Source organism: Manacus candei, unplaced genomic scaffold (assembly GCF_025592945.1).
Source record: "Manacus candei isolate 608988 ecotype Guabito, Panama unplaced genomic scaffold, ASM2559294v1 h1tg000060l, whole genome shotgun sequence".
NCBI classification, from domain to species: Eukaryota; Metazoa; Chordata; class Aves; order Passeriformes; family Pipridae; genus Manacus; species Manacus candei.
In genome coordinates, this window is record NW_026138108.1 from 11,694,207 (window position 1) to 11,709,871 (window position 15,665).

The following is a 15,665-nucleotide window of genomic DNA, read 5'->3' on the forward strand; positions in this document are numbered from 1 at the left end:
GTCCCAGTGAAGTGGAAACACTGTGTGGTTGGGCTGTGTGGTGTAAGCACGTGTGTGGTTGGCTTTCCCCTGACAAAGACCCTCCCTCACTCCTGTTCGCTGCAGCCGGACTCCCGGTCAAAACCGACATCACGCCCGGGCCGTCGCGGCTGTGCTCGGGAGCAAGAAGGTCCTTCTTCTGCAGGATGAAGTGCAATAGGCCTTCAGTGAAAGTAGAAGACAAGGATTTCCCTTCAACCTGTTCAAAGAAGAAAGGTAACTGTTACGCATTTTATTACCAAGTGTTTCTTATTAAGATTCTGAGCTGTGTCCAGGTTTGTTACTTACCCCCCTGCCCCAGTATCTCTTACACACTGTATTAGCATATAAAGACAAATTCTCTGGTGTCCCTGCCCATGGCACAGGGGGTTGAAATTGGATGATCTTTAATGTCCCTTCCAACCCAAACCATTCTGTGATTCTCCACTCTGCTTTCCTGGAGTTTTTGCAGACAGGTTGTGCCAGCAGTTCTGGGGTCCTTCAGGCATTGACCATCTTGCCAATGTCTCCAGCAAAGGGGAGCTGTTCCTTCTTCTATTTCTCTGCTCCATATTTGACAAGTGATATTCGGATGGGTATCAATTTAAAAAAAGAGTTTATTCCAAGTTCATCTGCAGGTTTGGTACATTCTGACCACTGGAAACATGGTGTTTCTCCAGCAGGAATATCTGGTCATAACTTTATCAGCATTGGTAATATCTTTTCCCTGTTATTCTAGACATGTTGGAATATATATTTAGCCCAAATTTGACACTTTCTTCTCTGAGTACTTTGGATAATACATTTGATGTTAGTTAAAGTGGAAGGACAAACAGCTAGAGAGCAGAAGGCAATTTTGGTGTATTGTCTCTGGCTGTGGCAGCTGCCCCAGGTACTTCCTGCGAGGTTCGAACGCAGCTTCAGCCTTGGATCCTGCTTTTGTGCTAATCCCCAAGGAAGCCAGTTTGTGCAGTTAGACATAAGCCTTTTACCTCCCTATGAAAGTCACCCTCCTTGCAGTTTTCAGGCCTGCTCAGTGCTGAGGGATAGGAATTCCCCTTTTGGATACTGACTGTATTCCTGGCCGTTGTGGATCTTCATCCTCACCCCTGTGTACAGCTGTCCCTGGTACACCCCAAACAGTGAATGTTCTGCCAAACATATTGTTCCTGTTTTTTGTAGGAGTTGAGAGGCCTCTTATTTATTAATCTACTAATTTCCTCAAACAATCCTTTAGATTATTTCCATCCTTTGCTGAAATAATACAATGTGATGCAATTCCTGCTCGAAGATTATCAAAAGCAACCTTGGTCTGAGCTATTTTGTGTTTCAGCATAAACAAGGCTTTTGCCAAGATAAATTGTTTATTGGATTATCTCAGATTAGCTTCATTAAAGCAGGAGTGCAGGAAAATCCCCTGGAATCCCAGAATCATTACGGTTGGAAGAGATCTCCAAGATCTAGTCCAAGCTTTGGCCAAACACCACTGTGTCAACTAAAGCATGGCACTAAGAGCCAAGTCGAGTCATTTCTTGAACACCTCCAGAGGTGGTGACTCGACCACCTCCCTGGGCAGCCTGTTCCAATGCCTGGCAACTCTTTTGGTGAAGAAATTCCTCCTGATGTCCAGGCTGAACCTCCCCTGGTGCAGCTTGAGGCCATTTCCCCTCGTCCTGTCACTGGTTGCCTGGGAGAGGAGGCCAAACCCCACCTCACCACAGCCTCCTTTCAGGGAGTTGTGAAGAATGACGAGGTCACCTCTGAGCCTCCTCTTGTCCAGGATAAACACCCCCAGCTCCCTCAGCCCTGCCTTAGTGAAGAGCATCCCGAATTTCCTGGGTCAGAGAGGAGATGCATTCTTAGCAGAACTCAGCTGAAGTTCTCCAGAGCTGTACCCACGACCTAACTGCTTTTTTGGGTTTTGTTGGTTTGTTTTTTGGTTTGTTGTTTTGTTTTTTTTTCTCTCTCTCTTTTCACAGCAGACCGCAAAAGCTTTTGCACTATTCATAGCACAGGATATTTAAAAAGCTGGCCTCCAACAAAGATGGGACTGGACGAGGATAACGAGCCCGATAACGAGGGCTGTAATTTGAGCTGCCTTGTTGCCATTGGGAGGCTCCATCCCCACGTGGTGCCACAGCCGGTGAACGGAGAGATCCGGGTGAAACCTACGGAATACGTGTCCCGACACGCCATAGATGGGAAATTCGTTTTTGTAGATCAGAGGTGAGGAGACTTGGAGCAACCTCCACGATAAGTCGCTGCCCAACACTGCCTCACTCACAGCTTTACTTACAGCACTGTCTGTGCTGTTGAAAAAAGACAAATTACTCTCCTTTTCGGCTTTTTTGTTGCTGCAAGTTGTTTTGAGTTTTGAGACAGAGCTTAAAGCCATTACTATGCATGTATTCAGTATTACTGATGAAATTAAAAAAAACCCAAAACCTTCCAAAAATATTACCTACTAGGCAGAATAATCCCAGGATCATTTCTGCCAATTTCTTAATGAGGATATGTGTATGTGTAATCCTCAGAAGACCGTGTTTTGAAACTGGACCCTAATTACTACCTCTTCGTTATTTGAAACCTTTTGCAAACACAATTAAGTTATTGCACAGATTGCATTAGGCTTTGATAGCATGGACATTTATTTAGCTGCTTCCTTGGGCACATTCAGCTGAATTCATACTTCTCTGTGTGTTCTTTAATGCTTCTCAGAAGGAAAGCTTTTCCTGAGGTTTATTTCTTGGAAAAGGCTTGAGAACTTGTGCCAGTGTGGTATCTGCTTTCAAACATCCATTTATTATCTGAAAGGTTAATTCTCTTGCAGAAGAAATAGCTTGACTTTTCTGAAGTAGCAGAAACACATGACCTGAGTCTTCCTTCAAAATAACTGGCATTACCAAGGGAAAAATGTGAAGGGAAAGGAGGTTGAAGGATGTTAATGGAGAGGTTACACTGGGTTGATTGGAGAGGGCTGGGTTGGTTCCCTTCCTTGTCAAGAGGGATTGAGAATGCCCAGATGAGGCTGTTTCAGGTTGCCTGTGGCTTTGACTCAGTTGCTTGTAACGTAGAAAAGCCCAGACTCTGAATTCTGGCAGATCTGCCTGCTGGAACTGGTTTCAGGGGGGGTGTCAGCTGATTTTTTTTTTTGTGGACTTTGAGAGGAAATAAAGCTGATAGTCATGAGAGGAAGTGCAGTAAGGAGAATTTTTTTTTTTTTAATGTTATCTCTCTGGGTTGGGGTGGTTGGGTTTTGTGGGTTTTGGTTGTGTTTTTTGGGTCTTTTTGTTTTTTAATTTGATAGAAAGCCTTTTAAAATACCAGGTCTCAAGTGTTTGGAGCTGATGCTCACTCTGGGAGCTTTGGGAGCATTTGTAACCTTTCTGTCATGCCAAAGGATGGTAGCTTGTGAACGAGTTTTGTTTTCAAAAAATCAGACACATTCCCCTGACGGATAGTTTTGAAGTATTTTTGAAATAATGAGACTCGGAGAATGTCAACCCATTGGATTTAAACACATATGCTCTTATTTGTTTTCCAGCTGTTGTTTGCAGTCCTTGGAATGTGTGTGCTACTTCAAAGGACTCTTTGAAAGGGAATTTTTTTTAGAAGAAGGCCTCATCTCTAGGCCTAAATTTGTCATCCTATGATCCCTGCTTCCACTGGAGAATATTTAGGCATCTGTGAAAGTTTAAAACAATTAATTTCCATGTCAGGTTTTTTTTGTTCGTATAGACTTGCCCTGTTCCTCTGTCATTTGTCCAAGGGAATTCAGGAAAGAAACACTTCTTAAACTCCCTGTGACCCTAACTTTTTGTCCTTATGGATTGTGTGATCCCTGGAGAAGCACTGCTATGGATTAGCTACCAACTACCACAGCCAGGGAACTGTTCAACAGTTCACTGTCAAAATGGCAGCTGCACTGAAGAGTTCTAAAGAGAATCATCTTCCTTCTTATTTATTAATTATTTTGAAGTTATCTGGATGGTGAATTTGGAAGTAAAATTAAGTTTATTATCTATGTGATGCAGATGGCATCACATACAGTTTCAGAATTCAGAGCTGCCTTCTTAAGTTGGAGAAGTGAGCTCAGGAGAAAAGTAAATAGAGGATGAAATTCAAGAAGGACACGAACAGTTTTCTTCCTTGCGTAATAGAACGTGGTCAGATATTGAATTCACTAAGTCTGTTGAGATCTGCTGTGATTTGGTGCCTCTTCTCCTTTCCAAAACACCTGTTTATCCTGCTATGGAAAGGTTTGACAAGTTGGTTGCTGGTGCCCATATCGGTTGTTACCCGTCTGTGTCAGGCGTCCCATCACTGCAGGGCTGTTAAAAGGCTTGGTTACTAAAGCTCTTGGAAAAATACTGGAATAAGGTTGACCTGCTTCCTAGCTCTTCCACTTTAAAGGAAGACTCTGTGTTTTGCTGCTTTTGTGGTTCTCCACCCACTCTGAGATAATTCATCAAAGCAGCCTTGGAGCTGTCGGCAGTCTGAGTGTCCTGGGATAAGGCTCACCAGGCAAGAGCCAGTTTGAATACTTGTAATGTTTCCTTCTCCAAGGCTGAGGTCTCAGAGCTCCCTGAAGGAGAACTTGGGGTGTAAGGCACCTGATTGCTGCTGAATGCTCTTGGTGTGGCTGGGAACAGACAAAAATGCCCTGCATTTAAATACTATGGATTTTGTGCTTCAGGGTTTTTTCCTTCTGTTCTTATTCATAGTTATTAATATGTACTAATTTCTACATTTTATATTATTTAATTTGGAATTTTTGGAAGTTGCAGAAGAGATGATTATCTGTCTAGGTTTGTTCCTTATTGCCTTTCATATTTAATTTGTGTTGGATTGTGACTCTTATTCTAGTTTCTTCAAAGAACTGTCATTTCTCCTTCAGTAATTGTCTTCTAAGAAAGGTACAAAATCCAAGTTCACTTTAGTTCAGTAGTTTTGTTTGCTCTCTGTTCTTCTAGAGAGGGTCTCACTCTGGAATCATTCAGCTGTGTTACTTTCTGTTCTGATGTTCTTGAGCAGGTTCACTGGGGCTCCTGCACATTTGATTCCCACCGTGTTCTCTGCCTTCTGCATTAAATGGTGCACGATTTGAGGTCTGCCTGGATGGCTTGCCCTGCTTTGTTCCCTTCTCAGCTGTTTCTTCCTGCACCAGGAAGTTTTAGAATGATTTCCCTGGGTGGGGGCTGTGTTCTGTGCACCGAGGTGGCAGCAATGTCCTGTCTCTCCTCAGATGCCCTCCAAATCCCTTCAACATTGCACAGATTGCTCTTGTACAGTGTCTGCTGGGGGCAAGTGTGCACCACCCTAATGTATGGGGGGACAGCAATTCCCACTGCTCCCCCCAGCTGTTATTTTTCCTGTTGGTCTTCTGGGCTAGATGAGTTGTCCTAGGGAAGTTGTTACAGCTCCTAAACCATTAACAACTCAAGGAATAACTCTGCTTTAGCACGCAGATCTCTGAGGTGTTCAGCATATGCTGCAGCTGCTTCCTTGTGGGAATGACCCTTCCACAGTGTTGGGCTGTGGTTCAGCTCATTGTCACTCACCTGCACTGTTGCTTTGCCTGTTCCTCTTGAACTTAGTTTCAGGCTTGGGTTCCCAAGTTCATGCACAGACTCTTCCTGGTTTCTTGAGATGTCCTCCAGCCTCACCAGCAGCTCCTAATTGAGAGTCTCTTTGAGAGTCAGACCAAGAATCCAGGTCTTTCCCATGTTGTGGATTGCAGGTTTATATTGTCCTAAAGCTTTCTGATGAGGAGGAAAATGAGTCGTTTCTGTGGCTGGGTCTGATGAAACAAAAAGGTGGTTTATTTGCTGTGTGCTGCTGTCTGATTTCAGAGACACAGAGTGGGCCTCAGTGCATATCCAGGAAAATCCTGTTTGTTCACCTTTCTGGTTTGTGGATGTGGGTGCAGAGTTTGGTGAGGCCTTGTTTTGTCCCGCTCTTAAGGCTTGTGACTTGAGGGGAGAAAATGCTCCTGAAACACGTGTTGTGCAGTAATTTGGGCTCTGTGCAGCAGCACCACAGGTATGCAAAGGAGCACAGCAGTTCTTCAAGCCTTTGAAGCCTGTTTTTCAGTGGCATTTCATGCAGAAAGCTGTGTATTATCTTGTGGCTGCTACAACGCAGCTTTTTTCAGGTTTAAATTCTCAAAATTACACTGTTATCTTCAAAGCTATTTAGAAAGCCTCAGATCCCCTCTGGTGGTGGTAAGGTCAGACATAATACCTGAGGGCTGCTGGTATTATATATACTTTTTTAATTACCTGAGAATTAAAAATAGCGTTCTTAAGGAATTTTTGAACCTTCTAAGCTGAAAATTCCTTTCCGCATTACTTGGGCCTTACCCAGCTCCAGTGTGGAGCTTTAGTAATCTGTGACTAATACTTCAACTTGAAACCATTTATTTATTTTTTCTTTTTCTCTTTGTTTTCTTCCTCTCCCTCCCTTCCCCAGGGCAACAGCCATTCTGGCATACTTACCCCAGGAACTTCTAGGTACTTCGTGTTATGAATATTTTCATCAAGATGATATAGCACACCTTGCAGAATGTCATAGACAAGGTATGATTATTAATAACTCAGTAATCTTGTTAAAAATATTGGGACATATTGTGTGTTTTAAGTGGTGTGTTAAGAAAACCAAACAAACTTGAAAAGGTTTGGGGTTTGCTGTTATCAGATGCTTTAGTCAAGAACACTGGATGTGCCTAGCACTGTGATTATCCTGGACTTGCATGGATTTGTAGTGGATGTTTGAGGTTCAGGATGGCTAAGGGGGGCTGACTGCACAGGAACAGCATTTTACTTCAGGGGTGAAGGGAGGAATTAACCGAGTTTTCCCTGAAAAGAGCTCTGCTGTGTGGTCATGGTGCCCGTTTGACACAAAGTCACTTGCTTTCTGCCCTCTTCAGTTTTGCAGACGAGAGAAAAAATTACAACCAACTGCTACAAGTTTAAAATAAAAGATGGCTCTTTTATTACATTGCGGAGTCGCTGGTTCAGTTTCATGAACCCTTGGACCAAAGAAGTAGAATACATTGTCTCAACAAACACAGTCGTTTCGTAAGTATTTTCCTCTCAGCAAGTGCCTGTAAATGCCCACTGCTTTGCCCTTTCCTCAGATGGGAGTTGACCTAAATATGTGCACATCTTCCATATGACAATAGGTGTCTTCTCCAGATAACACCCTGTGGAGAGGGGAATAAGTTCAGCAATTGCAGTAATCTGTTTGTTAAAGCCTGCAAAAAATATAAATATTTTCTTTCTTTGAGAAAACCTGGGATTCAATCTTTGTAGGGGCTTACAGGACATGCATTTCTTTGCTTTGTTAGGTGCTTCCCCCCCTTCTCTTTTTTTCTTGAGGGTTCTGTGCAGAGCAGTGACTTGGCAGCAGAATAACTGCTGTAGAGGAATTCTCTGTGAGAGAGGCTGTTGAGGCCCTGCACTGCTCACTTTAAGGTTTATTTCTGTTGTTTATACAGCCCTGGTGTCAGTCACAGCTGCTGCTCTCACGGAGGTGACACTGACTCACAAACTACTCCAGCCCTGAAGCATTCCATTCTGAAATTTTTGGCATTATGACTGGTTTCTTTTTAATCACTGATAGGGGTTTTTACCTGTTGGGGTTTTCTATCACTGATCCTTCTGATTCTTGCAACCCACAGCACCACTGTACTGGAGAGCGGGGACGCAGCCTTTCCGCAGCTCGCGGCGTCTCCACACAGCATGGACAGTGTGCTCCAGGCTGGAGAAGGTAACTCCTGTGCTGAGGAAATTATTGGCAGCCGTGCCCTGGGAGCAGCTCATCCTGCGTGCACAAATTTGCTGCACTGAGAATTTTTGTTAATATCCTGAGGCAAAATAAGTTTTAGGGCAAAAACGTGCGAATGCAGCTCTTGCCCTGTTGAACGTAAATGTCAGCTTTGGGTTTGAGCTGGTCAATGAGAAGTGAATCAGGGAAAAGAATCATAAACAGACCTGGAGGAGGAAAGTTTGCCTTCATGGATGGTGCCATCTGCACATGACTCAGGAGTGACATCCAGGTCTGTGGTCAGTGCACACGACTCCTCAGAATCTTAAACACAGTCTGGACCTTAAACACAGTCTGGACCTTAAACACAGTCTGGACCTTAAACATAGTCTGGCCATTTGGCTTATTGTCCCTCACCTGCCCTTGGTTTGGCTTTTTGTCACAACATGAGCACTGACCCCTGGTCACCATCACGGGCTGTTCACGGGTGGTGCAGATCACCAAACCATCTCATCACAGGGGTGCAGCCCAATGCAGAGCAGAGCCTGGTTTAATGGAGTGCCTGAAGCAGGGTGGAAGTGAGGCAGGATAGAAGGATGCAGTGGCAGCCCATGGATGGAAAATCCCCACGAAAAATGGTGATAAGACTGAGATTCTTTGCAAAGAGTAGGGAACTGTGGGTGTTGCATGTGTCTGGAACTACTCCCTAAGTTGTACACAGCACACCTGGAGCAGTGCAAGCCTTGATTAAAGCTGGGCTTTCCAGTGATCTCTGCTCTGAACAGAGGGATTCAGTGGGTGACTCTGGAGCAGGAAGGGTGGCAGAGCCCAGGACAGTGGCAGTGGTAGGAAGGGAAGGTGCCGTGGAGGCCTGGTGGTTGGTAACTGAAGGTACAGGAACTGCAGCAATGTGGGGTCTGGGCTTTCTGAGGATGGAAAACAAACTGTTCTGTAGTAGGATAAGCTTATTCTTATCACAATTACAGCCTTTGAAAAGAAACCAGATGTGTAGTATAATCATACTGACAGTTCTTGTCCTCAGAAAAGAAGTTTTTAATTGAGTGAAGTTTAATTTCAGGTGGTTCTGGCTCTGCTAAGGATTTATGACCTTTCCAGGTGAACCTTCTCACCTCCTGCTGGGTCTGAGCCGTAGATACTGAGGGCTGCTGTTGTTAAATATGCATTTCTAAAAGCCAGCAATTATCCATTATGGATAAGCAATGCTGAGGCCTTTCTTGCCCTTTCAGTGTGATCTTTTCTTTACCTTGGAGAATATTGGGCTCCTTCCTGACAACCCCCTCAAGTGCCGTGCAAGTGTCAGATCAACATTAAAGGAAACAGCTTCCAACTGTTCAGACCTCACTTTTCCCTCCATTCTTAGGTTCTTGCAGGGGGTTTGTTTGTGGTCATCAGGTACCTTGGGCTTGTCCCCTATTGAATGGAACATGCACCAGCAAGTTTGAAGCACAGAAAAAACATGTTTGGAGAAGAGCCTGTTTGGGCACAGAACAGAGCAGGTCTGACAAGCCATTCTGTACCAGCTCTGGACCAGGTGACTGAAACAATCAGATCCTGAAAGAGCTGGGATATGTTGTATCCCTGCTGGCACAGAGGGATGTCTGAGAGACACAGCTCAGTGCAAGCCAGAGCTTTTCATACACTTGAAGGCACACACCAGCTGGTGGAATAGGAAATAAATACAATTCAGAAGGTCCTGCAGCTGGTCAAAGCCTAAATATAGATGCCTTTTTTTTGGAGAAGGTTTTTGTGCTTCTATCTGACCTTAACATATCTACTCATTTCAGGTGGCCCAAAAAGGACCCACCCTACTGTGCCTGGAATTCCAGGTGGAACAAGAGCGGGAGCAGGTAAAATAGGGAGGATGATTGCTGAAGAAATCATGGAGATTCACAGGTGAGAGTCAGGGGAAAATCATTGTTTGTTTCATTATTGCTCTTTAAGAGGAATTATTGTTCTTTAAGAGGAAATGAAGGAAGTCTTTCTTCAAGCTGAGTAAGGAATGATACAATTGTATTTCATAGACAGCTACAGATACTTATCCAGCCTGACTTGAGGCAGTCAAAGCCTGTAGTGAAAGTCTGAAAATGTTACAGCCTTCCAGCTTTCTACTGCAAAAAAACCAGTACTGGAACTTTTTTGTAATGGTGATGATTATCTGTTTATCAGAAACAGTAGTTAAAAAGAACAGCTAACTAGAAATAAATCCTTTCCAGACTGTTCTTCTTCCGGGAAACTTAAGGCTGTGAGTGGCACAACCTCCAAATGCCAAAGCTGATGACCACCTGCCAGAAAAGCAGTGTTTGTTTTCGGGTGATCCACTCCCTCAGATGCTTCTGGAGCTGTTGGATGTGCACGTGTAGCTTGCACAGTTCCCCCCTGGAGCTCTTGGAGCAAGGACACAGTGCTGGAGGCAGCCCAGCCTTCCCAGGCTGTGGGGCTGGTTTAAACACGGGGTCTTGCAGCCCCCTCCAGTGAGGGACTGTGGGAATGCAGAGCTGTTAGTCCTGTCTCTCACCTGTGAGCAGCTGCTTTCAGTGGGTACCACTTAATTTCTGTTGGCTGACAACCCCTGTTCTTCACGAGTTTTCTCTTGGGAATTGTTCCCTTTCCTATGAAAGTGGTCTCACCCAGCAGATGTTTAGTGGCAGCAATTTAACCAGACTGAGCTGCAATTCAGGAAAACATTCAGTCTGTTTCCCACAGTTTTGTTCCTGCTGCAGGCAGGAGACTACTAGGGAACAACAGACCTATCCATAAGACTTCCTTCCTGTCTGTAAGAATAGGAAGAAGGAGAAAAGAAAAAAATTAAAAAGCCACATCAGGGCTGAACCAGTACTTGGGAGGTGTAACCATCCCTTTGAGTGGCTGTAAAACACCTCATTAGCCCCAGCAGTGCAGCAGTGCAGTTTACCCCCCGTGTTTGCATTTCAGTTCAGATCCTGGGTTAGTTCCAGTCCTTTTTCAGCAGCTGTTACTATTTTCCAAAGCTGCCTTCTGTTCAGCTTTCCCAGGGGAACTCTGCCAAGGATAAGATTCCCATTTCCATTGCTTTTCTCTGTAACTCCTCCTCCTCCCTTTAGTCTAGAGATTTGTTGGTTCTACAGTCAATACATGATACATTATTAAAGATGTTTGATCAAGCTATGGAAAATTGAAGTGAAAAATGCTGCTTTGAGCAGTTAAAAAAAAAATAAGAATTGTATCAAGTGTCCAGTGTAGTTCTGTAGCAGTAGCTGATGGAAGGAGTCTGGGTCACTGTGATTGAGGCTGCTGGAGTTCTTAGCTGGTGTAAATTAAGTAAACACACACACACACACACACAAAAAAAATTAGGCTTTCCTCAGCACCCAGGACCTTTTCCTTCTGACTCTCTGTGGAGGCTGTACAGGAACAAAAACAGAGGGGAGGAGGTAAAGCCTGCAGACCGAGCTGGATTTACACAGGACTGTTTATCTGGCTGCAAATCAAAACGTTGCTGCTGCTGGTCTGAGCAACACTGAAAAAGGGAGGAAATTACAAAAATGAAAGTCATGTTTTTAGCACCTTGTGGTACCTGATAGACACTGAAGTCAGCATTTGAAACTTCCAAGTCTCTGGCATCTGTTGCTGGTAAATCCATGCCCTATTTTATCCATATTTTAGGATAAGAGGATCATCACCTTCCAGCTGCGGCTCCAGTCCCCTGAACATCACCAGCACCCCACCACCTGACACCTCCTCCCCGGGAGGCAAGAAGGTAAGGACAAGCTTTACCAAGTCTCGTGGCAGCAGTGACAAGAGATGTGGGGTCGTGCTGATGTGGAACAGCTGGTTTGAACAACTCCTGGCTGCTTGGCTGGAAAAGTCTGACCCAGTCAAAGTATTCCGGCGGCCAAAACCCCTTTGCAGAGAGCAGCAGATCCCAAACATCAGCAGGTTTTGAAATCCACCTGTTCCTTAGATTGGTTTTTTTTTTAGCAGAGCTGCAAAGGGACAGCTCTGCTCATCTCTCCCAGCTTCCAAAAACCCTTCAACACCCCGTGCTGGTGAGCACTGGAAGTGCTGTCGCTGGAGCGCTGGCTGTGCTCGGATGAATCACGCCGGTGTTACAAAATATGACAATTAAATGCTTTGCTGGGCACTCAGAGTTCATTTTTAAATCAACACCGTGCACCCTGCCTTGCTCTAAGATTGCTTGAGGAGCACTCAGGTACCATTACCAGCACTTAACCACCTGAACACTTGTCCTGGCTGCTTTCAGTCGTCTGCAAATTGCTGTTTATGGTAGTTATATCCAAGAAGAGCACTTATTCAAATCTTTATACGCTATCTCAGATTCACTTAACCTTTTTTCCTCAGAAATTATGGTGACTGTACATAAGAATTGCTTGTACTGGAGCATACAGCTGACAGTAAATATTTCTGTCTATTCCTGGCTCTGTTCTTGAAATAAAACTTGAAGTTGTGACAAACAGAGTTAGAATTCTGGTAATAGTTACCCTTGCTCCTCCTGCCCTAAAATATTCAACATGTACGTATAGTAGGGGCTGCTGGAATGGAACAAAGGAAAACACAGTTTGGGTGTTTCTGACATCTGCTCCATGGGCCTGGTACAGAGGAAAGCAGCTCCTAGTTTACAACTAGTCTGATTAAGTAACCTTTAGGTGGTGATGTTTGGTTTTTTTTTCAGGAAGTCCATCCACCCTGTATTAAAAATCCCAATATGGGACAATTTAAGACTTACTGCAACATTTCATGCTGGTTTATAGCTTCTGTTTTTTTTCTTTCAAGATCTTGAATGGTGGCACTCCAGACATTTCTTCAGCTGGATTGCTGTCTGGGCAAATCCAGGATAATTCTGGTTACCCCTATTCCGACAACTCCTCCATCCTCGGTAAGTGAAGTCACTCAGTAACACACCTAAACACACACAGACACTGTAACAACATGGCTGGTTTGAGCAGTAACCTGCCCTTACCACCTGCAGGCTGCAGCTGAGGCATAAAGCCCATAACAAACCACTCTGCTTGCCTAAGGAGGCTCCTGGCAGCCCAACTTCACATTGGAATTTCTTTTAGACAATACATGGAAGCCTCTTTTCTCTTGCTGAATCAGTGTGAATTAGCTCAGTTCCCGACCTGCTTTTTGTGAATGCTTTCAAACAACCAAAGAGGGATGTTGATCTAGTGTTGTATTTGAAGTCTTGCACGTAGGGTTGTCCCTCTCAGCCACACTGGTCACTTCTGAGGAGTGACACCCACTACCAGCGCTGTCCCCAACCCGCGGCACCCCAGGTGTCACACGGATGGATCGCTGTTCCTCAAACAGGAACGCTCAGGTGTTCCACCCCAGGTCAGGGGGTGAGTGCCCATAGCAGTGAAGTGACCAAACCGAGCCCCTTGCCTGTGTTTGCACCCCCAGGGGAGAACTCCCACATCGGCATCGACATGATCGACAACGACCAGGGCTCGAGCAGCCCCAGCAACGACGAGGCCGCCATGGCCGTGATCATGAGCCTGCTGGAGGCCGACGCGGGGCTGGGCGGCCCCGTGGACTTCAGTGACCTGCCCTGGCCCTTGTAAGTGATGCCCCCAGACACCCAAATATCAAAGTGCATTTACTGGTGGAGTTCTACAGTCTGTGAAACTCGTGGGACTGAGGAGCTTTTATGTACGGATTTCATAAAAGCCGTGTCAGAATGCAACTCATCCTTACCGTGTGTAACTTCAGACAAAGTGGAATAACCTGCTACAGTGTTCTGTGTTGATTTGGTTAGCTGTGTATAGCTTGCAATACTTGTATATTTTGGATTCTGTTGTTTGAAATTTTTTTTTTTTTTTTTAAATCACTGTGCAACTCACTGGCATCAGTGGTAGCTTTTATATGCAAATGACCATTTCAGATGTATGGTGTGTTTTTACACTGCAAAACAGTCCCCATGTGGATATTTCTTATACTAATTGTACCATAAAGCTGTTTATTCTTTCTTGTAAGAATCCTTTACTATAAATATTGTTAAAGTGTAATGTATTAGACAGTTAAATATTTTTAAAATAAATGTTTCCCTTGTTCTAAGACGGAGCATTTACTTTGATAAATAAATTTGATAAAACCCTGCTGAAGGTGCATGCTAGAAGCACTTGGTATTCATCATTTCTTTAGCTTTGGAGGAAAAGGGAGGAAAAACAAGGCCTTACCCACACTTACACAACAATAAGTTTCTAGAGAAGCTATTATTATTATTTACTGCTATCTTGGAGTTTATACTAAGAAAAGCACAACAGGAGAGCAGGTTGAGATGACAGGCTGATGTTACCAGATTCTCTTTAAGAAATACTTGTTTTTCACTTAATATTAACTATCCTCCCCTGAGGAAAGAAAAGCAACTGCTCTAAAAATACATAATTCACAGATAATTCGAGCCCATTAAAATAATGGAAACTTTATTTGCATGAAAAACTTGTTTACAATCATTAATAAATGAAGAATGAACCATTTGCATTTTCCTATTTCATGACACTTATGAAAAATGTATTAAATAAATATTTGTGAACAGCTTAAGGTAAGGCAAAATTTAAGATAAAGCCCCTATCCGTTGTTCACAATTTTTGAACATGGCTCACGCTGCAAACAAGTGAAAAAATTCACTAAAGAACTTTGAGTTTAACAAGATGTTATGTGGGTCATTGAATCACGTCCTCAATCCAAGAACCCAGTAGTAGTTTTGTGCTCAACCATATACAGTAACTTTAAAAGGGTCAACCTATTCAGAGCAAAACTATGTACAGTTTTGATAGAAGCACTTTGTTAGTATTGTGCAATACATTTATAAAAAATGGCTTCAAATTCCACTTCTCAACCATTTGTAAAGTGCTACTATCAATTCCACCTCTGCATTCCAACCCCTGTGTAACAACGCTGACGCATCCCCTGGGCCTGGAGGGGCTTCAGAGTGAGGACAGTCCAGCAGACAAATCACCAACGTCACAAACCTACTGGTAAACACAGACACATGTAACTGGAACCCAGGTGTTTGATCTGTACTCTTCCAAAAACAACCCTCTGGTCTTTCCAAAGGTCCGTACTGCAATACCCTAAACACCGTTAACACAATGGAAAAAACTGGAATTGCAGTGTGGTATGACTTGAGTACAGAGTCACTTTAAGGAGCATGCTTTTGTTTTATAGTAAGAGTCCAGATCAGAGCGGTGGGTTCTGTCCCTCGGGATCCATCTCACTGTTATTGGGAGGAGGATGGATGGGCAGGATATCCAGCTCGTCTACCTGCGGGGTGGGGTGCATGACCACGAGCTGGTCCTGGGGGATATCTGCTGCTGCCGCCGCCAGATTGGTGATGGACTTGCTTTTCACACACTGGAAGTCCACGTGCCGGCTCTTCCCTTCCTCCTTCTCCCACGACATCCGAATAAACGGCCTCTGGACGTAGTTGTAAATCACCTCCGGCCTCCCGCCCGGCCGCTTCTTCACCTTCTCCTTGTACGTGGGGTAACCTGAGAGACACAGCACAGTCACCACTGCCCTGCCCAGAGCTGCACAGCCCAACACTGCCTGTGCTGTGGGGCTCAGGGTTTCTTTCACAAGAAGAAACCTGTGTGGAAGCACAGCAAGGATGAGCAGCTGCCACCATCCACAGCCTGAATGGAAACAGATGCCATCGTGTTGTTCTTCATGTCCCCTGTGCAAGCAGGACATGGAGTCAGGAGCTGAACTGACAACCAAATTGTAAGGAAAGGCCACAGTACTGTCAGTAATTAGTACAGTGCCACCACAGAGATATAATAATTAATATATTGCCACCCAGACCTCACAGACAACACCACAGCTCCTTCCCTGAGCCACTGTCAGCAGCCACTGTCTCT

The 15,665-nt window shown here is 44.4% G+C and overlaps 2 protein-coding genes across 17 annotated transcripts in view; one reads left to right on the forward strand and one right to left on the reverse strand.

Moving 5' to 3' along the window:
• The window catches only part of BMAL1 (basic helix-loop-helix ARNT like 1), a 51,083-nt gene extending 37,468 nt beyond the window's left edge, over positions 1-13,615 (forward strand). For 7 of the 10 annotated variants that reach the window (XM_051803818.1, XM_051803819.1, XM_051803817.1 and 4 more), the window contains 9 exons: positions 106-255; positions 1,998-2,244; positions 6,490-6,596; positions 6,947-7,097; positions 7,700-7,788; positions 9,591-9,699; positions 11,449-11,542; positions 12,577-12,679; positions 13,207-13,615. In XM_051803818.1, coding sequence (XP_051659778.1) covers positions 106-255; positions 1,998-2,244; positions 6,490-6,596; positions 6,947-7,097; positions 7,700-7,788; positions 9,591-9,699; positions 11,449-11,542; positions 12,577-12,679; positions 13,207-13,367 — 1,211 coding nt within the window. In that variant the 3' untranslated portion in view covers positions 13,368-13,615. The remainder of the gene's footprint in view (positions 1-105; positions 256-1,997; positions 2,245-6,489; positions 6,597-6,946; positions 7,098-7,699; positions 7,789-9,590; positions 9,700-11,448; positions 11,543-12,576; positions 12,680-13,206) is intronic. The other 3 variants (XM_051803820.1, XM_051803823.1, XM_051803825.1) reach the window with 1 other exon arrangement.
• Positions 13,616-14,194: 579 nt separating this feature from the next.
• The window catches only part of BTBD10 (BTB domain containing 10), a 28,185-nt gene continuing 26,714 nt past the window's right edge, over positions 14,195-15,665 (reverse strand). For all 7 annotated transcript variants that reach the window (XM_051803833.1, XM_051803836.1, XM_051803837.1 and 4 more), the window contains one exon: positions 14,195-15,296. In XM_051803833.1, coding sequence (XP_051659793.1) covers positions 14,986-15,296 — 311 coding nt within the window. In that variant the 3' untranslated portion in view covers positions 14,195-14,985. The remainder of the gene's footprint in view (positions 15,297-15,665) is intronic.